The sequence below is a fragment of the Miniopterus schreibersii genome, assembly GCF_964146895.1.
Source record: "Miniopterus schreibersii genome assembly, chromosome: 16".
Taxonomy (NCBI): Eukaryota; Metazoa; Chordata; class Mammalia; order Chiroptera; family Miniopteridae; genus Miniopterus; species Miniopterus schreibersii.
The window spans coordinates 31,525,126-31,548,847 of NC_138116.1; the positions used below are offsets into that span (position 1 = coordinate 31,525,126).

General features: G+C 50.2%; 2 protein-coding genes across 2 annotated transcripts in view; both read right to left on the minus strand.

Moving 5' to 3' along the window:
• Positions 1–1,811: 1,811 nt before the first annotated feature.
• Positions 1,812–19,991, minus strand: INPP5K (inositol polyphosphate-5-phosphatase K). The gene is made up of 12 exons (XM_081161119.1): positions 19,563–19,991; positions 17,700–17,807; positions 17,264–17,372; positions 13,467–13,583; positions 12,946–13,121; positions 12,293–12,404; positions 11,525–11,634; positions 4,882–5,068; positions 3,855–3,992; positions 3,531–3,611; positions 3,288–3,392; positions 1,812–3,120 (listed from the first exon to the last, which is right to left on the minus strand). The coding sequence occupies exons 1-12, from the start codon at positions 19,613–19,615 to the stop codon at positions 3,061–3,063; spliced, it is 1,356 nt and encodes a 451-aa protein (XP_081017245.1). The 5' UTR covers positions 19,616–19,991; the 3' UTR covers positions 1,812–3,060.
• Positions 19,992–21,011: 1,020 nt separating this feature from the next.
• PITPNA (phosphatidylinositol transfer protein alpha) overlaps positions 21,012–23,722 on the minus strand; it is a 39,289-nt gene continuing 36,578 nt past the window's right edge. Inside the window, exon 12 of the mRNA XM_081116236.1 lies at positions 21,012–23,508. The gene's annotated coding sequence lies outside the window, so the exon portion shown is untranslated. The remainder of the gene's footprint in view (positions 23,509–23,722) is intronic.

Sequence of the window (23,722 nt, forward strand, 5' to 3'; positions counted from 1 at the left end):
TATTTGGGGTACCCTGGGCTCTAGGTCAGAGGGTAGGAGGCTTTTCCCCACAGCAGCTCTGTGGCTGGGCCTCTCCCCTGCCTACTCACCGGTGTCAGTTGGAGAGCAGAGTCACCACTCCCCAAAACAGAATATACGTCCTATCCTAAGCCAAGAGGATCCATCAATAGGCACTGCCCCTCCTTCATGCATCCCCCACCCACTTGCCTGCCTCCCACAGCAGCATGTGAGCCCCTTGAGTTTCAAAGGCCAGGGCTGCTGGGGACTGGCCAGAAGGTTGGCTGGCTGGAGAGGCAGGAGGGCCCTGTGAAGAGCCCCCTGTTCCACCCTCCTCTGGAGCCTCAACTGCCTGGGAGGTTGATCCCTGGCTTCCTTGGTTGTGGGCAGCTTTAGCCTTGTTGGCTCCTTACTTTTCCATTAGCACCCTCAGGTGCCCCCCACCCTGAATGTTCCTGTTTTTCTATCTTTATTGTTGCTAAATCACAGCTGACACTTTCCTGGCCTGGGATTGAGCCCTTGGGTCTCCAGCCATTCCTTATAGGAAGTGAGAAGAGGAAGTGGATGGGGGAAAGTGACCTTTCCAGAGGGCAACACTGGCATGGGAGGAGTGAAGTCCACCTTCCCCCAGGCACTCTTCCCTTCCCTCCTCACAGTTTCCCCCGCCCAGGAAAGACCAGCAAAGCTTCCTTCCTTCCTCCAGGAAGCACATCTATCCAGGGCAGCCTCATCCCCGGCAGCCACACAATGGCCTTTATCAGCCGTGGAGCCAGGCTCAGAGACCCAGTGCACACCAAGTCTCACATATTTCCTGTTTCCACTCAGCCGGTCAGGGCTGGGCCCAGAGCGGCTATATCCTGACTGGGGCTAAGAGGAGGGAAAGCACTCCCCCTTCCCCTTCCCGCCTCTCAATCCCTGCTTGACTCACCCTGCCAAGCTAGGAGGGGTTCTGCAAAAGAGGTGGGGTAGGGGCAAGTGAAGACTTAAGGGGGAAGGGGAGAGGTGGACATGTAGAGGACAAGCATGCTCCACAAACAGGAGAAAGAGGGACCCCCGGACTCAGGCGCCTTGGAGATCCAGCCCCAGGGGCACATTAATTGGAATGAGGAGGTAGGTATAGTGTTTTTTTCGTGGGGTTTTGGGTACAATTGTTCTCTCACAACTATGTTGTGAATGGGGCATTATTTGAGTTTTACAGACAACTGAGACTGAGACTATGTGGGTAGAGGTGGAACTCTGATTCAGACTCAGGCCTTGACCCAATTCCTGCATGATACCACAGCTGCCCCTATCATGCCACTTCTGAGCTGTGGTCTGACAAAGGCTGGTGCCAGCACCCATGATGGTGGTACATGTGAGAAGGAATGAAGCAGACAAGTGCAAGGGTTCGTGGTTCATCAGGTGTGTGTACTGGGGGCAGGGATAGAGGTTACCATGGGAACTTCTGGATAGGGGGTCTCTAGGGTGGAAAGGAAAGATGGTGACATTTTTGGATAGCTTAACTCAGGTCCAAGGCGCAAGACTAAGGTCTGAGGGAGTGGCGGGTGAAGAGGGGTGAGCCAGCGAGAGCAGGGTAAGCACCTTTTCTGAGTTATCAGTTCTAAGAAACCCACTCTGCTCAGCAGCAGAATTAATCAACTGCCCAATACCATGTGTCAAGTGGGCCAGGGCCCCAGGGGGCGACTATTCGTGACCCTCATTCCTGTTCCCACCAGGCAACATCTGTTCCTCTCAGATGCAGTCTAGTATGGGTGTACATGCCCCTCACCGTGTACCCCTTCCCAGCACCATCATGAAGGAGTCACACACAAGTGTAAAAGCCATGTTTTTAATTATCCCCCGATGTGACAGACAGAACACATACATCCAAAGCCCGCTAGGAGCCAGGGGGACAGCTCTCCATGGTACACATGGCTCCCAGGGTGGAGTATGGAATGCAGAGCAACTGGAGTGTTCCTTAGTTTCAGGTTGTAGGACTCGAGTGACAGTCACAGAGCAGACTCCCTGAGGTGTTTTTTCCTGGGAGAAGAGCTGTTGAGTGACCAGCAGCTGGAGGCAAGTGGTAGGAGTAGGGACAGCCATGTCCACACAGCACCTGGAGAATGCTCTCTGAAGACCCCAAGGGCCAGATTCTGCCAAACGTCTTGATTCCAGCCTTCCTCTCTGCCTGCCCCTTCTAGGTACCAGAGTGGTCTAGAGAGAGGGCAGGTTTCTGGCTAATGACTTCAGACAAGGGTAGGGGCAGAAGAGCTTCACTGGGCAGACCACCGTGGACAAACCCGTGGCCACAGCTCCTCTACCACCTGCTAACCCTTGACAAGATGGCAGGTTGGGGGCATAATCCCCAGCAGAAGTGAACCTGGGTCCAATTCTCTCTTCAGGTCTGGAATTTTCTGGGTCACACTCCATGGGGGCAGGAGGATGAAGGCAGGACACTCAACCTGCCCACAACCCCTACGTAAGAGCCTGGGTAACGGGGCCTGTCCATCCTGTCAACTTAATCATACTGCTTCTGCTGAAAGCAAGGATCCCACACTTCCTTCCCATCCCTCAGGGGGAAAGGCAATGAGATGACAAGACTCCTGGGACCCAGTGTTGCTTGTGCCAACTAGTCTATGAAGCCTGTACAAATGTGAGCAACTCCCCCTCCCAGATAGCCTGAGGCCCAGGATGAAGTGACAAGAATGCAGGCCTGTGCCAGATGGGGCATGTGCCTGGCGGGCCTGCTTGGGCGGGACTGGAACTGTGTGTGGGGAAAATCAAGAAATGAGACGTAGACTAGAGGGTCCCTCCCACATCCGGTGGACTGTCCCCAGGTCTTCACTGTTTACACACTAGCTGGTTTCACTCACATCTCAGCAACGAAAGTCTGTATTTAAGTGGCCACTTCCACAGATATGGAGTGGAAAGAGCAAAGGAGTGTGTGGCCAGAGCTCCCCCCGGGAGGTGAAGGATACTTGCTGCCTCCTCAGAAGGCTGGCTGGGCCCCCAGCGCTCCTGGAAGTGGTGAGTAGAGCTGGCTGCCAGCTCTGGCCTCCGCCCTGGATTCCCCCTCACTGAAGCTCAGATCTGTGGTTGGGTTTCACCCAGTGGGTCCTCCGCCAAGAAGACTCGAGGCTGGATCTGCAGGGATGAAGCAGGCAGTGAGCGGAAGGGGAAATAGCAGGTTTTCTTCCGCATTGTTCCATCACTGCCATTCTCCAACTGCAGCAGCTCCAGGTACAGGTTGGCTCCTAGGCTTATGGCTTGGGGAACGGAAGGGGGCTCAAGCTCCCCTCACCCCTCTTTACCTTGAAGGGACTGCTTATTCCCACCACTGAACGTAGGCTGTTGCTATAGTAACAGAGGAGAAACTGACCCTCAGTCTCAGGGATGTCGCTGCCATTGAAGTAAACCTGGAGGGGAGGACAGATGGGATGGGGTCAGCTCCACGGCCCTGGTCCCGCCCAGCGCTTAGAGACAAGTTTTCCCGCAGGCAAGACTGCCTGCTGGAGAAGTGGAACACCTATCTCAGGAATGGGCAGGGCAGGTACCTGGTTCAGCCCATTGCAGGAGATCTGGTTGTCTTTGACCCAGACATAGGACACGTAGTCGTTAATGTGTCGAAGCCCCACCTGTGGGAGGGAGGATTGGACGGTCAGGAAGGGACAGCTTATTCCCACCACGGGACCTACAGCAAATCCTAAGGAAGATGGTCCCACTCCTAGGTTTGGCTATCATACTGTATGCCCTCCCCTTCACTGCCAGCCCCGAGATGAGCTCTTTTGTTTCTGTGCCCAGCTCCCGAGAGCCCTCAGGGTGGATAAACCAGGGGGTGTGTGTGGCTGATGGACTCCCTGCCTCTCCCATCACATCACCTTGTACAGTCCAATCCAGTCCCAGGGGCTGCTGGGAAAGTCTGAGGTCAATGAGTAGCTGATAAGCATGTCATTCTCCATGGTCCACAAGCCTTCTGACATCAGGGTGATCAGTGGGACAGATACCAACGGCTTCAGCTACACACAGGGATGGGAAAGAGGTTGAAAATCCATAGCATCATTCTCTTCTCTGAGATAAATGTTCTTACTACGCTTTTCCAACAAGTAAGGGTCGGGGGGGAGGAGGGGCGTCAGGGTGGTGGGACAGAATGCTAGGCTGCCCTGAGAAAGTAGCAGACCTTGGCTGGCCAGCTGGAAAGAGAAAGGACCACAGGCTTGTCAGGGGTGGCTGACCCTGGCAGGAATGGTGGAGCAGAGGGCCAGGTGGGTAACCAAGCAGAGAGCCCAGTGCTGAGGGATGAAGGTGAGGCAGAATGGGAGGAAAGAGCTAACAGGTTTAAGGAGCCAAGTGGCTGCTCTCAGACCTTCAGGGTTCCTGACCCAAAGACCCAAATTCTATTTTTCAGGGGAAGGGTACCTGTGGCAAGAACAGCTATAGACATGTAGAAGGAACAAATGGTATAAAGACAGACAAACCAGTATGAAAAGGTGAAGGCTGAGGGCAGCCAGCAGCTCAAAGGTGAACACTGACTTGGTTGTTAGATGGCAAAATACAAGGATGGAGGGAGCTTCCTTTGCAACCTGATCCAGATAGGTTCAGGACAATACAAGGAAGTCCTACTTCACATAGTAGGTAATAAACATAATGGAACTCAGCCCCAAGGGACAGCACCGAGAGGAAATGGAAACCTATTCACAAGGGGTTTGAGCACGTTTTTGACAGGCAGAGCCATCAACAGCTCCTAAGAAGAGCAGGGATACCCGACCTGGGAGGAAAGGCAATCATGTCCCCCTACAGGTCTCCCCTGGGGGATGTGTTGACATTAGAATCCAGGGCTGGAGTGTTTGGGGATGTGGCCTAGCATGGCTGCTCCTCTGCCAATTGCCTGGCAGCCCAGTAGTTCACCTCCAAGTCAAAGGTGCCAGTGACAGGCTTGTGGTCACTGATGGTGTACATCATGTGGCTGACGTAGCTCCTCAGAGACAGGGAGAAGTGATGGGCCGGCAGCCTGGGGGCACAGGAGTCAGTGTGGGGCTGCCGCTTCAACCTCCACAGGATCCGGTCAGTCCATGCAGGCTTGCGTTTTTTCTCACTGGAGGGGAGGGAAGAGGAAGAACGGGGAGAGAAGAAAGCGTTGGCAGGAGAGCAGCAGGTGCCCCCACGAGCTTGCCGGAGCCCCTAATGCCAGGGTCTCTCAGCGGCCATGAGCCCCCTGGGCCAGAGCTGGAACACAGCCTGGCAACAGGAGGGAGGGTATCCAACAGAATCAAAGGTATGCTGGCCTTTCTCAGACTCAGCCAAGGACCCTCAATCAAACTGTGACTCAGAAGCATTTCATTTCAAAGCTTTTCTTATTTCTTGACCAAAAGCAGCAGCAGATCAGAGAGGCTGAGGTTTGGATTTTGGAGTCAGGCAGATCCTGAGCTGGAATTTGGCTCTCCCTTACTGAAGATGCGGCCTTAGAGAAGGAAAGCGGTTAAGGAATGCTCACCACATGCCTGTGACCAGTGGAGAGATTGAGTCTTAGAGGGGAAGCAACTTTCCCAAAGTCACATAGGCACTGAGTGGTGGAGCCAGGATTAAAGGCCAAGCAGCATGACCACAGTGTGTGCTCTAAATCACCTGGCCAACCCCTCTCAGGCCTCAGCTTCCTTATCTGTCAAATGGAGAATAGTAGTTACCTCATAGGGTTGCTGAGATGATGAAATAAGATAAAGCACAGAAAATATTCAGCATAGCGCTTGGTATAAGCCCTCTGTAGACATTGCCTGATTATGGTTTGTTCTCAAGAATCAACTGAGAGACCCCTCCACTGTTCTTCACTGCCAGCTTCCAGAGGAGCGTGAGAAAGGACCTGCAACCCTGGAGACAAGAGTGCTCCCCCGCTAGGCGGCTGACTCCAGGCAGGCAAGCCTGACTCGGAGCCAGCCCCGCTCAGGCAGCTGCTGGGTATTCTTTAAGATGGGCCGGGCACCCAGCCCCGCCCTCCAAGTGGAGACCCTGTGTCCTGGAATGGGGTGGGGGCAGTCAATATTTCTGGGTTCCTCCCCTTGGTTTTGAATGAACCACAGAGTAGTAAAGCCTGGTCAGATGAGTCAGATAATTTCCTACTTTAAAAACTTTAAGACGTTTCATTGCCTCTAGAATATAGCTCCAGTCCCCAAGCACAGCTTCCAAGGTGGTCAGGAGTCTGCCGCCTCTGACTTTACCTTTCACCACTGTCCCAGACCCACCCCACTCTGGAGACTCTCTCAAGCCTCAGGACCTTTACTCTAGAAGCTTTCGCTGCCTAGAACACCCTTTTTCACAGGGAGAGGCCCGATTCCAATGTTGTCTTCATCATAAAGGTGCCCCTGACCTCTCCTTCTTTCTAAAGCATTTACACCAGTACTTTAACTATATTATATTGTAGTTTTCTGTTTCCCAATCAGCATATGAGTTAGTATGTGAACTAGGAAGGCAGGACTGGCTCCTGGAGTCTCTTGTGTACACTCAGCATTAATACAGAGCCTGGCATACAGTAGGTACTTGACAACTGCTTGTGAACCCAAACTAACTAATAAAACCCCAAGCTCAATCTCTCTCCTCAAAAATGCCCATATAATCTTAATGCATAGAGCTTCATGTGCTTATAATGTTTGAAATGCTATTTTTGTCTTCTGCTTTACTTAATTACTATTTTAAACAAACATACTGTTGTCACTTCAACAGCAATACAGTTTTCTAGCAACAGAGGCAGAATGGTGTCTCGATGGTGAACTCTGACTCTCGGGTCAGAGGCCAGTTGGGGGCAGGTTCTGCCCTGTTAATTAAGAGCCATATTGTTCCATGCTGGTGAGCAGAAGAGTGGTGGGCCAGGAGGGGACAAGGAGCCTCCTGGCCCTTGCCCTATGCACCTCTTCCACTTGCTTGTCCCTGAGTTACATCCATTTATAATAAACCAGTAATCCAGTTTTAAAAGATAAAGGCTATGTGCCCTTGGGCAAGTGACCTCATCACTCCAAGCCTTGGTTTCTTCGACTCTAAGATGAGTTGATAATAGTACTTACTTCAAAGAGCTATTGTGAAGGTTAAACAAATTAAGGTGTGTCAAGGGAGTGGTCAAGTGGTAACTGGCTAAACCACATCTGTTTGGGCCTCCTTGGACTGTTTCAACCTCTCATTCTGAGGAATGCTCAGAGGACATAGGAATATGGTAATCCCATCCCAGAGACTACAGACATGGAGTCTTGGACATTTCGTGCCTAACAATGCTTAACACTTGGTAATAAACCACAGGAATGTACCACTCTCCCTTTTCAAAGCATTCCCGCTCCCCAGCTTCCCTCATAGTTAAGAACTCAGACCTGCTGTCACGTCCGAATCCTCCCCAGGCCTGGCCACAGCCTGCCTCTCCTTCCTCTTTGGTACCTTTCCATTTGACTCCCTTTCCTCCTGTTCTATGGCCTGGTCCAGGCTCGTCCCTTCACCTGTAGGACTCATTCTTTCAATGTGACTTACTGAGCCCTTATTATGTGCCAGGCCAACTAGGAATCCGATAAATTAGATTGAAAAGGTCTTTGAGGAGCTTGCTTGACAAAAGACAAGAAAGCAGTAAGCAAAATAAATGTGTACTAATCAAATATTACATATATTTCCCGAGTTCTCCATTTCTAATAATAATATAGCTAGGCGTGGGGTCCTTCTGTGATTAGACACTGAGACAGGTGGCTCACAGGCTGTTCTAATCCCTCCAACACTGGGAGAATGCTAAGATCACACTTTTCTCCTCCCACAGGACACTGAAGTTCAGAAGTCACCCTGCCCAGGTGGAGGCCAGATGCTTGTCCAGGTTGCTGACTATGAAGTTTGCACCCCTCCACTGCACTCCACTGTCTCCTCCAGCCTGCCCACTGGGGCCAATTCACAGCTGCCAGAACTGCCTCACAGTGTGCGTTATCTGGATTGGGTCTCACTGATGCTTTTCGGCTGAATGGTCATAACTGAATACAACAATTGTTTCTGGAGATTAGTATATCTTGACTTTCAAAAAATTTAAAACCAAGTAGCTCTGTAAGAGTCTCTCGGCTTAAAAGCCTAAAAAACTCAGCCAATTTACTGACCCCAAAACAGTGATGTGTCCCATTTTGGGGTCTGAAAGCACTTTTCCCTTCAGCTCTCTGTAGCTGGCTTCTAAGTGTCACACTGAACTCTAGGCACAAGTCTTGACTAGACTGATCATAATATCCTCTGCTCATTGCCTAGCAGAGAGGTTGACTGGGTTCATGTAACATAACCCTATTGCAATCTCTGACTTGAACAGGATTTCCCGCCCTCAGCCCTTTCACCCTCCCTGTAATGGAGCGGACCTAGGTTCTCATTACATCTTGGCTCCAGGACACTACTGTGGCTGAGCAAAGCTGCCTCCCATGCCCAGTACAAAACTCCCTCATAGTTACTTTGTACAGCTGGGTCAGGCTCCACTCAAGATGCCTCTCTCATCAGTGCTGCTGACTGATAGGAATGCCTGCCCTTCTTTCTGCCAAATTCTGCTGCCTTCTTGACAATTCTGATCGACTCCTCCTGGCGTCAGCTGCTCCCCTCACCATTTGCCTCAACCTCCTTCAGCACTTCCACAGAGTTCGGGAACCTTCTATCTGCCAGCTCTTGGACTTGATACGTTTACTTGGATCTCTTGCATGGGTGGGTCCCTCTACTTGGCTGGCTGCTCCTTAAATGCTGCATCTTTCCCTTTTATTCTTTTGGGCTCACAACTTAAACATATGCCAGGCACTATGCTACATCTCAGGAATGGTCATAAATCAGATCCTATCTCTGCGCTCTGGGCATTCACACTACAGCAAGAAAGGCATACTGTGTCTTAAAAGCAACATGGGAAGCCTGGTGTACACAAGGCTTGAGGCAGCATAAAGGCAGGAGAGGCCTCTCAGTGAGCCGGGGAAGGCTGGGTCAGGGAAGGCTTTCTGGTAGAGATGATTTCTGAACTGGTTTTCGAGGATGAACACTGGTCCGATTAGCTAGAAATGTTTCTGCTCACAATGAAGGGCTCAGGCCCTGGCCACTAGGGTAACTCCCAGCTGTCTCTGGACCGTGGCCCCAGCCGGTGAGACTTCAGTTATGATGTCCTCCCCTGTTCCTGCAGTCACACAGACTCAAGTTCAAATTCTTGCTTGATCACTTACTGTTACTGTTACTTAGATATTCCAAGACTGAGTCTTCTTATTTGTAAAAACTCAATAATAGCCTGGCTGGGTGTGGCTCAGCAGTTGAGCATCGACATAGGATCCAGGAGATTGTGGTTCAATTCCCGGTCACAGCACATGCCCAGGTTCCAGGCTGGACTACAGTCAGGGGCGTGCAGGAGGCAGCCAATCAATGACACTCTCATCATTGATGTTTCTCTCTCTCTCTCCCTTAAATCAATAAAGATATATATATTTAAAAAAGGTCAATAGTAGAATCTACCTAATGAGGATAAAGTATGAATTAAGCGATGCAGACAAAGCCCTGTGCACAATGCCTGGCAATCAAAAGTGCTCAATAATATCAACCACAATGTGGGTTGTATCTATGATGTGGGAATAAGTATCTGCCTCCTTCTTAGCAAGACTTTGCTGTCCAATCCTGTTTGCTGCTGTTGGCAAAACCAGATGTGAATTCAGAGGTCCTGTGGTCTAGAGGAAAGTACTGTGAGCCAGAGTCCAGAGAATCAGGTCTGAGCCCCAGCTCTGCCACCATTAGCTAAGCCGCCTGGGGAAGTCCTCTAACATCTCTGAGCCTCTCTACCCAATCTGTCCCTGCTAACTGCAGCCCAGACTCAGCTGTTTGCAATAACTTTCATCTAGTCTCCAGTGGTTTCCCTACCATACCTGGGGGTCGGGGCAAAGGGACACCTGGCTACATGGCCTGTCAGCAGCTCTCTTCCTGATGGCAAGGGAGGTTTTAAAGTCAATGGGTGGAGGGTCCCAGCCCCCAAGTCCCCAGCCTGTCCCACCAAGGCCTTATAATGTCCATGACTCTCATTTCCAATGACTGGCTGGGGAGACTGGCAGTCTCCCTACAGCTGTGGACCTGGGCCAGCTGGAGACTGCCCTCTTACCTCCTTTTTGGCCTGCTCAATTGCCCTGGCTGAACCCAGTTTCCAGTGTTCATGGCCTCTTCTTGTGTGCATTGCCCAGGCCATGATCCCATTCTGTCTTGCTCCACACTCCTGAAATGGCTTGCCCTCTCCCCATTCCTTGGCAGGGACACTGTTGCTCTGCTATAGCACTGCTAGCACTGGGCCAGCAGTCCTACCTCTCACCCTGGCCTGGCTGTGGAGATACCCATTTACCCCCTAAATCTCAGAGGACTGGGGTGCTCTGGAGGACCTCCTATCTCCCTCATAAGACAATCTTGATAGGAAGAATGAAGGAACTGTCTCAAGTGAAACAAAAAGCCCCTAACATGCAAAGGGTTCTTCTTTTTCTTTCCCTGCCCTAAGCTGAGCCAGGGACCTCTTGCTAGAGCTGCTTTTGCCGCCTTCCCTAAGCCTAAGGTTTTGGTGGTGACCTGGCCCCTTCTCAGCTTCTTAGAAAGTTTTTCAGTAAAACTATCACCCACCCTGGCTGGGTAGTTCAGTTGGTTAGAGCATCATCCCAGTATGCCAAGGTTGTGGGTCCGATCCCCAGTCAGGGCATATACAAGAAGTAACCAATGAATGCATAAATAAGTGGAACAACAAATTGATGTTTCTCTCTCTCTTCCTTTCTCTCTTTAAAAATCAATCAATAAAAAAAATAAAGATTCAAAACAACTGCCACCTGAAGGCATGAATCTAAAAATAACAATAGCAGTTATCACAGTGCTTACTGGGTGCCAGGCACTGGACTATACATATGCAAGGTCTCATTCAATCCTCAACCGAGGTGAGTACTGTTATCACTCCCATTTTCTAGATGACAAAATCAAGCCTTAAATATGTTGGCCAACGTCATGCAGCTGATGCAGAGCTGTGCTTCTAACTACTAGGTGCACTGTCTCTATTTTTCCCTGTAAAAATCTCAACTGATGACTACTACTTCACCTTCCTGAATAGTACCTGACCACTCACAGCTAGGGCAAGGGCACTTAATACCAGTAAGTGGCTGAGCCAAGCCCCCATCTGGGGAGGACCAGAAAGCTCTGGGGAGTGGGGGCAGGGGTTCCCAGAATGCTGAAAAGTAGCCACTTGTAAGTCAGGAATCAGTTGCCTCTTCTTCTCTGGCCCTACCTGCCCCCTAACCATACCCCATCCTGGACAGCACCAGCTCCCCCACCTGCTTTCTCTGTGGACAATCTGGGAAGAGTTCCCATAGTCAATGCCTCAAAGGGGGTGAGAAGCACCACTCCTGAGAGGTGATGGCTGGATCTATTATACCTGCTTCCCTAACATTTCTATTCTGAGGCAGCTCCAACTGCCACTAGGGCCAGCACAGTATGACTTCCCAGTCCTGGCTCCCCATTTCCTCCTCACAGGCTAATTCCAGAACCAAGGTAGGCTGATCCTCTACTGCTGGAGCCCCCTCACCTGGTGTCATAGTTGTTGGAGTTCTTATCAAACTTGTAGGTAGGTGGGAAGAGCAGGGGGCCCTCCTGGAACTCCCGGAGCAGTGGGTCGCATCTCTTGGCAATGCTGAGCTGTAGAGAAAGGTACAGTCCCATCTCCCGATGGTCCCAACCCCATGGCCCAGCACCACACTCCATTTAAGGGATCAGCTATCAAGGTGAGGTAAGAATTAAGCAATGCCACTTCACTTCCTCACAGCCTCAGTATCCCACCCCCACCCCCACCCCCAGGAGAACAGCTGAATCCTTTTGCAGACATTACCCCACAGTCCCAGGGGAGGCAGCTGCCTGCCATTTCCCAGTCTTTGGACTATAGGGACCAGGCTTTAAATTCCATCTCTCTGGGAGCCACTAGCAGATATGTATCAGAGGGCAGGCTGGAGTAGCCAGGGTTTCTCAAATGGGCATATCTCATCTTCTGAGAGGCAAGCAAGCTTGGAGATGGGAGAGACGACAGGGATACTAGAAGGTTGGTGCTCATAGGCCAAAGCCCTTCTCGCTCCCTATGATAACGCACACTTTGGTTTTGCCAAATGAAGACCAGGCCCTGACTGGACAGGCTGCCCCACCCCCAGGTGTGAAGCCCTGTTAGACTCCTCTCTGCCTGGGCACAGGGATTTCAGAGGACAGGGAAAGAAAAAAGGCACTAGGGAACCTGAGCAACGCTCCACACATTTCATGTTGGACCTCCACCATGGGCTCAGACCACCCCTCTGGACCCCCTTGATACCTGATCCTTCTCCCACAGGTCACTGTAGCACTGACTTTTTACGGATTCTCGAACAAAGTGCAACCCAAAGTCCTCGATCCGAAAGTTCATGTCTCCAAACCAGACAATGAGGCTTCAGAAAGAAAAGAAGGCAGCCTGAAGTTTGTGATGAGGACAGAGAAGGGAGGAGCGAACAGGTGGCTCAGGCCTGCTCACTCCAGGGGCTGCTGGGAGAGTACTAGGTGAAGACCAGGGCACAGGCCCACCAGGACTGTTCTCATGGCTCCTACACCATCGTTTAAGGCGAAGAGACCAGCCCCGAGGGCAAATGACAAATACGCAACAGGCTCCTGCCCTCCCTCCTTCTCCCTCAGTTGGCCACCAGGCAAGGCTGAGAAACAGCCCTTTGGTTGACCTCAGGAACCACAGGGTTCTTGACCAGGGATGTTCAGAAGTATCCAGGCTTCTAAGCAGGGTAGAAGGGCCAGGGAAGGGTAAGGGATCCCAGACCTCAGGCAGGCAAAGGTGGATAAGAGAGCAGATGGGGTATGAGGGACGAGGCTGGGAGAGGAGCATGATCTGCTCTGGCTGGGCAGCAGTGACTGGGCAGAGGATGCTAGTCTGGGCTGGTGTGGGAGAGAGGGTGGGGCAGCAGTTTGCAACTGCATGCTCACTCATGGTCCAGGATGTTGGGGATGTCAAGTCCCTCAAAATTCTGCATCTCCAGGATCCAGTCAAAGTGCTCCAGCCGCTGGTCATTGTTGGCCATGTGGGGGGGCAGGTGGCAGTTAATGATGCTGACATAATAGCCATAAAGTTTCAGGCAGATGTTGACGCCCCCTTTGTTCCCCTGGTAGGACAAGTTGGAAACTGCTCTGGGTAGGAAATACCTCTTTTTTCCCATCGTAGGCCTGAGGGAAGATGGTCTCTCCTCCCATAGGATCTCCCAGGGCCAGACATTCAGCTTCCCAGGTGAGCTCTCCATCCAATCCACAGAGAGCTCACCCAACCTGAGGTCTCAGGATGCTAAGCTTCCAGAGGCAGGAGAGTGGGTATGCAGGGAACCAGATCGGACAGATTGACAAGATTCATTTTACCCCATTTTCCATTTTTACAGCTCTAAAGCCCCAAGCCCTTCCCAGCCCAGTGAAAAGAGGCCTCCCAGCTCATGACTCAAACAAGACTCAGTCCTTACCCAGTACCCGAAGAGGCCAGTGGGGGTGGATTTAGTAGAGAGGATCTGGATAAAGGGCAAATGCTGACACTTGGCAAAGACCAGTAAGAGGAGCCCCTGCATGCGAACATAGGAGACCTGCAGGACAGGGGAGGACAATGGTCATTCATTTCCCTGCACAGGCCGAGTGTGTCCCTGCCAGGTCCTGTGCCACACACATGCCCTCCCCAGGGCTATAGTATCTCAGCTCAAGTCTGTTTCACTACCTTTAGCTGCCAAATGATGCACTGTGGGAGTTGAGCAAGTTCGTTTCTGTTCCTGAACCTGGGGGTTCAGGACAGAGAAAGCAAGGCTGCCAGGGTACCCTGCCATCAGGTAGGCATTGACTCTTCAGTCCCAGCTCCATGAATGCTTAGGTGCTCCTCTCACCAATGCCCTCCTGAGGTCCTCTGGGTACCCTGTAGGCCAGGGCCTCAAAGAGGAATGCAGCTATACAGGATAGGGGCTAAGGGCACCAACTTTGAAGTTAGCCAGATCTGGTCCAAATCCTGGCTCAGGTTCTTAGTATTTGATATTGGGCAAGTCTCTCAGCCTATTATCTCATTGAGAGAGCAGGAATCTATCTCATAGACACTGGAAGAATTAACTGGCAGTTATTATTTTTTGGTTTAAGGATTCTTAAAAGTAGATGCAGAGAAGGAACATGAGCAAATCCTCTAGGATGCTGGAAATATTCTGACTCTTGACTAGACTGGCAGTAACATGGGCGTATATGCATAAAAAAAATCCATCAAACCATACACTTGCCCTAGCTGGTTGGGCTCAGTAGGTAGAGCGTCGGCCTGCAGACTGAAGGGTCCCGGGTTTGATTCTGGGCAAGGGCACATACCTTGGTTGCAGGCTGGATTTCCAGCCCTGGTCTGGGCACGTGCAGGAGGCAACCAATCAATGTGTCTCTCACATCGATGTTCCTCTCTCTCTCTTTCCCTTCCACTCTCTCTGAAAAGCAATGGAAAAAATATCCTCGGGTGAGGATTTAAAAAACCCAAACCAAACAGCACACTTACTTTCTGCATATGTTGTACCTCAGTGGAAGAAAATTAAGAAATGGCCCAGCTGGAGTGGCTCAGTGGTTGGGCACTGCCCTAGGATCCAGGAGATCACAGTTTGATTCCTGGTCAGGGCACATGCCCGGGTTGCCGCTCGATCCCCAGAGGGGGGCGTGCAGAAGGCAGTCAATCAATGACTCTCATCACTGATGTTTCTCTTTCTCTCTCCCCCTCCCTTCCTCTCTCTGAAATCAATAAAGATATATTAAAAACAAAGACACCAACCCTGGAAGGAACCACTGTCCCTGTTTCTCAGGTGAAGGACTGAGGCTCAAGGAGACCAAGGAACCAGTAGGACCACCTGGATAACAACATCAAAACAACATCAAAGAACCAGGACTGTCAAAACCCCTGCTGTCTGTGGCCAGGAGGTGGGGTGGGCATGAGAATGGGCCATAGCTCATGACCCTCTATCTCAGCTTCAGGCTGTCTACATCCACCACTGGAGTAGCTGTTTCCGGAGCATGAGGTGCAGAGGCCAAGGAGGAAATCCCCGGGTGGGGAGCGTGTACTGGGGCCTTCCAGGAATTATGAAACTTGATCCCGCAGGCCAGGAGCTCTGGCACAGTGGAGGAGTCAAAGCAGGGGGAACCCCAAACCCAGGACTGAGTGGGGGAGGCGAGTGAGGGAGGCGTGGGAACCTAGGGTTGGGCAGAGGTTGCTACAACTGTGGCCACAACCCCACCCTCCACCCCCAGTCTTGGTTTCTACCCTTCACTTGCACATATGGTAATGAAAGCAGGGGAAAGGCTAGACTATGAGGGACTGACTCCCAAGGGAACGCATAAAGATTCAGGGAGTGTTTCAAGTTTAACCCTAACCCAGAGCTGATTCGGGCCACTGGGCTCCACCACAAAGGCACCAGTCCACTTTGTGAGGAGCAGGGAAGTGGAGGGGTGGGGGTGAGGAAGGAAAGCCTCAGATTGGGAGAAAGGGTGGGGCTGTGGGGAAAGGCAGGAGATTTGTAGGGGAAGTTCTAGTTAGAGGAAATGATGTGGGCAGGGCTAAGGAAGCGCCTAGAAAGGAGGTGACTGGGAGTCTTGCAGCCAGCAAAGGGGGCAGCCCCAGACTTCTCAACTTACTCTCCTGTAAGAAACAGGCTGCAAGCAGGGCTCACCCCTTCACCTCAATTCTTGGCTGGGGGTAGGAGGGTCATCTGCTTTGGGTGCCAGGACCCCAGGCTGGCCTCCCAACCTTGGGAGGCAGCATGGATAGAATGGGTTGTGTCCCTGCCACAAGCTGAGCTAATTTCCTTGGCTCAGTTCCATTCTACCAATCCCTTGCCAGTTAGCTGAAGTGCAAGGAGGCCTACAGTCTTGGGAAGGAAGTGGGTGGTGAGAGAAGTGGTTCTGCCCTCTGAGGATCTACCCCCATGTCTGCAGGAAGAGGCGCAAGTTTAATCTGGAGGGAGCCCAGGGCTCGGGGGCTGGCATTTTCTAGGACCAAATCATGTAGTCCCTCCTCCTGCCTCTGCACTTCTTGGGAGGAGTCACGGCTCTAGCCTCAGCACCATTAAGCAAAGTAGGGTAAGATAATTAATTCTAAAGAAATCCAGTCACCTAGTGAAGAAAGTAGGGCAATTCTGGTATTTTCATGAAGCGCTACATTAGGTGCTTTGAATGGGAGTGTGCTTCATCCCTCAGCTATGCAAGGCAGAGAGATGAAGATCAGCAATCTAGAGCCTTCCTGTGGATTCTCCTACGGTCTCAAGATTCCTCAAAGAATACAGGACCTTCAGACTGACAACGCTTTTCCTCCACACCTATCTCCCCTTTCCTAACCTCTGGGCTCCTGAGAATTTGAGGTGCATGACCCCAATAATCAGAGGACACCCTCTATACCAGCAGGTTAGCCATGGGATACCTGTCAGCCTTAGAGCTCACCAGTATAGCAATAAAGTATAGTAGTTAAGAATATAGGTTATGCCCTGGCTGGGTAGCTCAGTTGCTTAGAACACTGTCCAGTACACCAAAAGGTTGCAGGCTCAATTCCTGTTCAGGGCACATACCTAGGTTATGAGTTTGATCCCTGATTGGGGCATGTATGGGAGGCAACCCATCAATGTTTCTCTCTCACATAGATGTTTCTCTCTTTCTCTCCCTATCTCTCTTAAAAAAAAAATCAATAATAATAATAATATTAAAAAAACACACCAAAAAAAATATCCTCAGGTGAAGATTTTTTAAAAAAGACTATGGGTTATAAAGTTTGAAAGGCCTTGATTCAAATTCCAGAGAGCCTGTATGACTTCTGAATCTTAATTTTATCTCTACTCGTATTTCAAGAGTTGTTAAAATTTTAAAATAATGTAATAAAGAGCTTATTTATAATGCCTAACATCAAGGAAGATTTTGATAAGTGGTAGCAATTATTATGCTCAAACATTGCAGGCTAGGCATGTGAGGAGAGACTGGCTAGAGATGGGGTAGGCACTGAGGTGTTAATAAGCCTTGCTGCAACCTCCCCAGGGAATTCTCCCAACCTGAAAAATATCATGGTATAAACCCCTGGGGTCCCAGCTTAGCTCCAGTTACCTTGGAAAGGCACAAGGCAGGCAGGAGCCCCAGGGAGCCAGATGTAACTGAGGTTTAGGCACTTTAATAAATGGGAAACAACATGAAAGTCTGAGTGGGAGACCAAAGGACTGAGTGGGGGTTAATGACAAGAGGTAAGACACATTTCCCAATTGCCCATGAACTTAAAAGTTACCTTGACGAAGCTGAGAGGGGAAAGCACATCCATGAAGAAACTGCTCCATGGGTCTTCAAAGGCAGTGTCAGAAAGGAGGCTCATGATCCCACAGTTCATTTCCTGCAAACTGCCCATCCCAGGTCAGAGGTTTTCCCCCTGGCCTGGAGGGTACTGCCTCTACCACAGACATTTAGTACTGCCTTCAGCAGACTTTCAAGCCTTGGGTTCTCATAACTATTATCTCTCCCTCCCCTGGATGTTATTCGCCAACCCTTGCCATTGCTGACCCAGGACAAGAGACACTGACTGATCCCAATGCAGGCTGAAAGCTCCTAGCCTTCAGACTCCAGAGCGAGGGACAGATTACAGCAGTTCCCCATGGGGACAACTTGGGACTGGTCAGGCTTACCTTATCTCAGAAATAGGGATGGGTGAAGGGGCTGTAGACACCTACCCAATGATATATATGTCCAGATTCAGGTTATGGTTATCCAGCTGAAGGAGATTATCAAGGTCTAGAGGGGGTGCTGCAGAGGCCACATTCCATGTCACGACATGTATGCTGTGGAAGGGATGAAAAGTGAAGCCATGGAGGAAGGAGAGTAACACCAGTCCAGGTAGTAGACAGGGGTACAGGCCTGCTAATGGATGCACCACAATCCACTGCAATCAAAATGAGAAACATTGCTTTCTGCATCTGGTGGTGGGGATAGAGGTGCTGAACTATAAGCCCTTCATCTTCACCTCTGTTCCCTGAAGCAGGAAATTCCTGCTCTGGATTGGCTTCCCCATGGAGGCCTACATCTGCCCACATCTGGCAGTACTGGTGCTGCTGACACTAGGAGAGCTGAAGGGGTGGACAGTCAGGAATTTATTAATTTCACCAGCCATTCACACTGCAGCAATCATCTATGGCTCAGTCAGCAAATTCCCACTCCCCATTCGTCAACCCAAGGGTTCCTAAGACCACCAGAAAGATTCTGGATGTTCAGTTTTTACCTTGTGAGAGACCTCAGCACCACAAGATATGGAAATTTCAAAAATAACAGAGATACCACGTTCCCTTCCTTACTCTTTCCTATGGTTGTGATCCCTGGAGCACAACTACTTCTGCCAGCATTTAGGATAGCCTAAGGAGAAGGTTCTAAATAACAGGTTCCTCAACATCTCAAAAGTCATCAGTTGGATAATATCCTCTATCACAGCTTCATATGACCCCTAAAGAAGCAACAGAACTAGATCAGCAGTTCTCATTAACACTGGATCCCATCAGAGGCTCAGGGGAAGGAGAGACTTGCAGATCTCAAATGAATAGTTACAGCAACGCTCCAAGGAAGCTCCAGACTGTGCTGAGTCCAGAGCGGGCAGTGGCTACAAACCATGAGGAGAGCAAGTACAGCCACCAAGCCTCAGGTGAGTCCTAGGTACACCACAAAGAGGACCTGCAGCAGCAGATCTAGAATGAGAGAGGGTTAGAAAAGGGAAGCTATCCCAAAACATCTCTTCTTCACCATACCCTGTTCTTAGTTGTTCACGTTTGTTCTAAAAAGCACAACTTGAAGAAATTCTTGGCGGGCTTAAAGCAACTTCCTGCCCCTTCCCATGAACATCAACAAAACACCACCAAAAACACCTTCCCAGGCACTCGACAGACATTGTGCTTCGTTTGTTTGTTTGCGATCTCCCCCTGCTGTCCAACATAGGATTAAGAAAGGCAGCCCTTTTATTCCAAGGCTCCTTGTTTTCCCAGGGACCTGCTCTAAGTGAATTGGGAGCAAAAGTCGGGATTGCTTACCCCAATTCCCCAAGTCTGACGATTAGCAGCAAATCCTTGCATCGTGATCTGCACTAAGTTGGTGATTAGCGTTGTTCCTCGTTCAAGAGCAAGCATGGGACCAGGCTATAGGATCTTAACTAAATCTGTGTTCCGATTTTAGGAGGTCACAACGGAATCAGGCAGACCTCATGATGTACATGCTGATCAAAAGTAAGAACAGATTTCTACTCCAGAGCTGAGGGGAGAGTGCTTTGTTATGTCTTTAACTTCAAACAGTTCAACACTGCTGCCTCCTCCAGAAGCCAACCGGGCACCTGCTTAGGGCGCCCAAGTGAGAAGTCGCTCAGCCGCTTGAGTTTGGAAGGGGCGTGGGGCTCAGACTTAACATAGCTCGCTTTTCACTGGGATAATTTGGGAGGACCTTCAACCTAGAAGCAGCCCTGTAGGCCTGGTCCATTCTCTCCCAGTCTGGTTCTACACCAGATCCGCAGCCCCAACTGGGTCGGAGGCAGTGATCAGCCCGGAGCAGGCCGTCCTCACCTGAGCTTCCTGCCTTTAGGTTCCGTCGGTTTCAGTGGGTTCACGGTCTCCATCGTCCCCACGCGGAGGCCCGGCCGACTCGGCCCAGCCGGTCCTGGACGGATCCGCACTTCTCGGGCAGCAGGTCCCGGCCAGCTCAGGCTCACCCGATTGTTTTCCTTCCGGATTCCGGCCTACGCCTCGGCCCCGTAAGAGGCGGGGCCGAAGCGCGGGGACTCTGGGTGGCGCGGCCGGCGGGAAGGGGCGGTCCTCTCAGCAAGCGCGAAAAGGTGAAAGGCTGGGAGGGAAGGAGCTTAGGGGAGCGGGGCATGAAGGCGTGTCCTAGCGTCATCAGAACCTGACGTCACACTGTCCCGCCCGGCGTGCGGGGTGCGCGCTCCGCGCTCCGCGCTCCGCGCTCCGCTCCGGAGGCTCTCACGGCTCCCAGAGGGCCTCGCGTGAGGCCGGCCGGGAGGGGCCGTCTTCCGGCGGAAGCCGTCGCCACGCCCGCGCGAGCCTCTTCGGCTCTTGCGGGTTTCACTAATATCGGAGGTCTGTAGCTTTTGCGCTGCCCTCCACCCCAACCCCAATTTTCCTACGCCCAGAGGCCCAAAGAACGAAGGGGGTAGAGGCCGTCCAGCCACTGTCCGGCCCGTAATCCAGGCTCTCCCCCACCCAACTCCAGGGAGTCTTTCTCATGTTGGTCTTGGGCTCCTCCATTCTTAGTTCTCCACGCCCAATTTAAAGTGTTTTTCGTTTTTCGCTCCTCAGACTCATTAGATTACCTGTTACACATTGGATATTTGGGGTTGTTGGGATCTTAGAAAATTAGCCATTAATGAATGAAAAATAAGTGACTGCCTCTATTTTATGACTAAACGAGAAATGATTATTTACTTTGCCAAAGATTCATTCTGATTTCTTCCAAATCACTGGTTCTTAATATTTTTGGGGAGTGGAGGGTGGGGAGGGCAGTGGATGGGATTCCTTTAGCATCTGACGAGAGCCGTGACTTTACCCAGAAAAATTCACAGTTTTACAAACAAGCTTCAAGAAGTTCATAAACCCGGAAGCAAAGTTAATTATTTTAAATATTTTGCTTGGTAGGATGGGAAAAAGGGGGAGCCGTGAAGAGGAGGAGAGATAAAAGCAAAAATACTGTCAGTAGGAAATGGCCAAATTACTCTGATATGTGATGTTTGCATAAGTAAAATGGCAAGGGAATGTTTTAATGAAGTACACCTGCAAAAATTTCCAGAGATATCTTGTACCTTTCCTAATCCTTCCCTGGTAAAATGGGAGACATCAGCAAGAGTTTAAGGTATGTAAATTGTAAAATGGACATAAGGATATCATCAATAAGTTCGACTCCATGAAGCTCTGTCTAGGATTTTATTAGACTGCTTTTTCCCCCAATATACCTGTATTGGAAGATTGAGACAAAAAGGCACAAACTCACATTAAATAAGGTAATCTAATCAAGTCTACAAAGTGTATTTTGTAAAAGAAGTAGCTCTAGGAACCAACCAAAATAAGTCAGGGAGTCCCAGCAGGGACTTTAAGAGAACTCGGGAAGATATACGCCTGCCCACAATACTGACCTGTCTCTGACCTCTCTTTGAGAAGGCCAGAGCCCAGCACCCCTCCTACAGAGGCACTACTGCTTCCAGCTGGGACTGTGACCCTGGAAAACGAATGGAAGCAGCTGATCTGAAGGGGCGTGGCACTACCCTGGAGCTGAGTCTTTCATCATAAGCCCCTCTGAATGCTAGCCAGTTTGGGGGGGATGTGAAGAGGGAAGGGGGATACTTAAAAGAAGACTACACTGTTGCTCAGCAGCATCACTATCCATGGGGATGGAATAGACCAGGGAAGTCCCTCCTCATGTTTATGTGGGCTGGAGCCCCAGATCCAACTGACTCCCGGGAATTCTAGCTCAGCTCACGTGGACGCTTTCATACTGGGGCAACAGGTGAAGGTGGGAGAAGCCAGAGAAAAGGCAGATAAAGAGCAAGCCCCCACCAGAGCTGGAGTGATATGTGTGAATCTCAGAGAAGAGCTGAAGGAAGGAGACTAACACCTGACCCTCAAACCACCTAAACAACTGTCTGCTTAGAATATTACCAGTTGTTTCTCCCACATCTGGATTTCACGTAGTTGATGAACAAAGAAGGGCGAGCGTTTAGCACAAATATAATTACAGCTAATACAGAGCTGGTGGGAAACATTTACATTTTTCTCCAGGAACACCTCAACTTTTCCAGTCAAATAAATGCTACTAGCAGGTAGGATGTTAATGACCAACTGAACTGTACACCAGATCCATTGCTACTATAGACCCCACAAAGTGAGGAGACTAAAAGGAAGGTGTAACAGGACATCTGGTCCCAAAGGGGCCTTGATTAAGGTCAGCGCTAACCATGCTGAGGGGTCTGGTCTGTCCACCTTGGCCCCAGGAGTACACCAGGGAAGCATCCTTCAGGATGTCACAGGTGTAATCCTGTGAGACTCCCTTATTGCACTTAGAAATAAGGCAAAACAAACTGACAGAAACATGAGGATAAATTTTCCCATCCTACTTCTCACTCTACCAACAAAGATTTGGTTTCTCTCATTAGCAGCTGCACCCAGGCTAGCATGGGTTTGGATCACTATACACTTGGCCAACATTACTTCACAAGATTTGGGAAGTGTTAGGTGACACCACAGCTACCTCAGATTCTCCCATGGGGAAGGCATACCCAGGTTCTTCCAAGTCATAGGAAACTCTGAAGCACTCAGAGGCTTTTATTCCCCTGGAGCCTGGACTCTCACTGGCCTACTTTGGTAGAGTTATGTACTACATAAGGTCACAACTTGCTTTTGATTGTCCAGGACAGAACTCAGCTTGGGGCAGGAAGTACTGAGTTCTTGATTCCCAAATCCTTTCCAACAACTGGAGACATGAGGGAACATGTTCTGCTCAGAAGAAGCTTTTTGCATGCTTGTTTTATGCAGCATGAAAAGATCAGGACTCTTGTATCCTGACCAGCCTCAAGGACAGAGGACAAGAATCTAAGAAAGCGCACAGAAAAGAGGATTATTGCTGAGTGACAGCACCAGCCCAAATGGGAAGAGGAGCATGGACATACAGAGCTCCTTGTGGGGGGCAGACTAATTAGTATATATAGGGCAGACTCAATTCTAAGGGCCACATTGGACAGGCCCCTCCAGGTAGAGAGCTGACCCTGGCATATTCTGGACTCTGCAGAGATGCAGATAGAGTGGGCAACAGGAGGGTTAAGAAGCCATAGGTATTTCTAAGACTAGTGACCAGAGATGCAATGTCTGGGACAGGGGTTATATGTATTTGTTAAATTTTCAAAACAAGAGACTGGCAGGGCCTTGCGTATTTCTTTGGTGCTTAGAGCACTCTAACAATGGGTTACTGGGAGCAGAGGTCAGAGTTATGAAGCCACATTGCTGTTCTGTGGAACTGAAGGGGAAAACCTGTATTTCTAACTCATCCCCTCTCCCCAGGTGAGCACTCATCAAAATTGCAAAGATCTGTTCAGGAAGCAAAATACCTCAGTTTATCCCAAGGCTGAAAACAAACAAACTGAAATCATTTAAATCACCACATCACAAAAGGCAGCTATTTTGAAAGACTAAAAATGTCACTTGAAAATAAACAGGGGTTGGGGGGACACACAGAAATGGGTTGAGAACACAATGGCTGGAGAGGGAGGAGCTGTAAATACAGCAACCTACACGCCACATATCTCAGAGGAGCAGGCTCCTGCACACACGGGCTTCATAATACCAGAGGGTCTATTTGTTCACAATATTAAAGGGCATCTAGAATTAGCTACAGTAAGGGACTGAAAGTTGCCTGAAGAACGGGCACAGAAAGGCTGCGTCCGAAGATGGCCTGTCACTCAGGAGGGTGGAGCTGCTGGGCCTTCCTGTTGACCACTGTCTTGCAAAACTAGAAGAGAAATACAATTATTAAGGAAGCAACAGAGGAAAACAGAAACACTGTAAATCATTGATTGGAGAATTTCAAAAGGAAGAAAGATGCCAGTAGGTGTGGTGGGGGTTAGGGGGAGAGACGAAAGTAAAGTTCAAGCAGTGACTGAGAAGCTGGCATTGCAACAATCCACTTAGTCCCACCCTTTTATTTCCCAGAAGTTCTCAAGCAC

Coding starts and splice junctions, on each gene's coding strand:
- INPP5K (XM_081161119.1), bottom strand. CDS start 19,615: ATGGAGACCGTGAACCCACTGAAACCGACGGAACCTAAAGGCAGGAAG. Junction 17,808..19,562: donor CCTAAAGGCAGGAAGCTCAG/GTGAGGACGGCC, acceptor TCCCTTCCACAG/CATACATGTCGTGACATGGA. Junction 11,635..12,292: donor ACCTGTGGGAGAAGGATCAG/GTATCAAGGGGG, acceptor CTTTCTCTACAG/CTCAGCATTGCCAAGAGATG.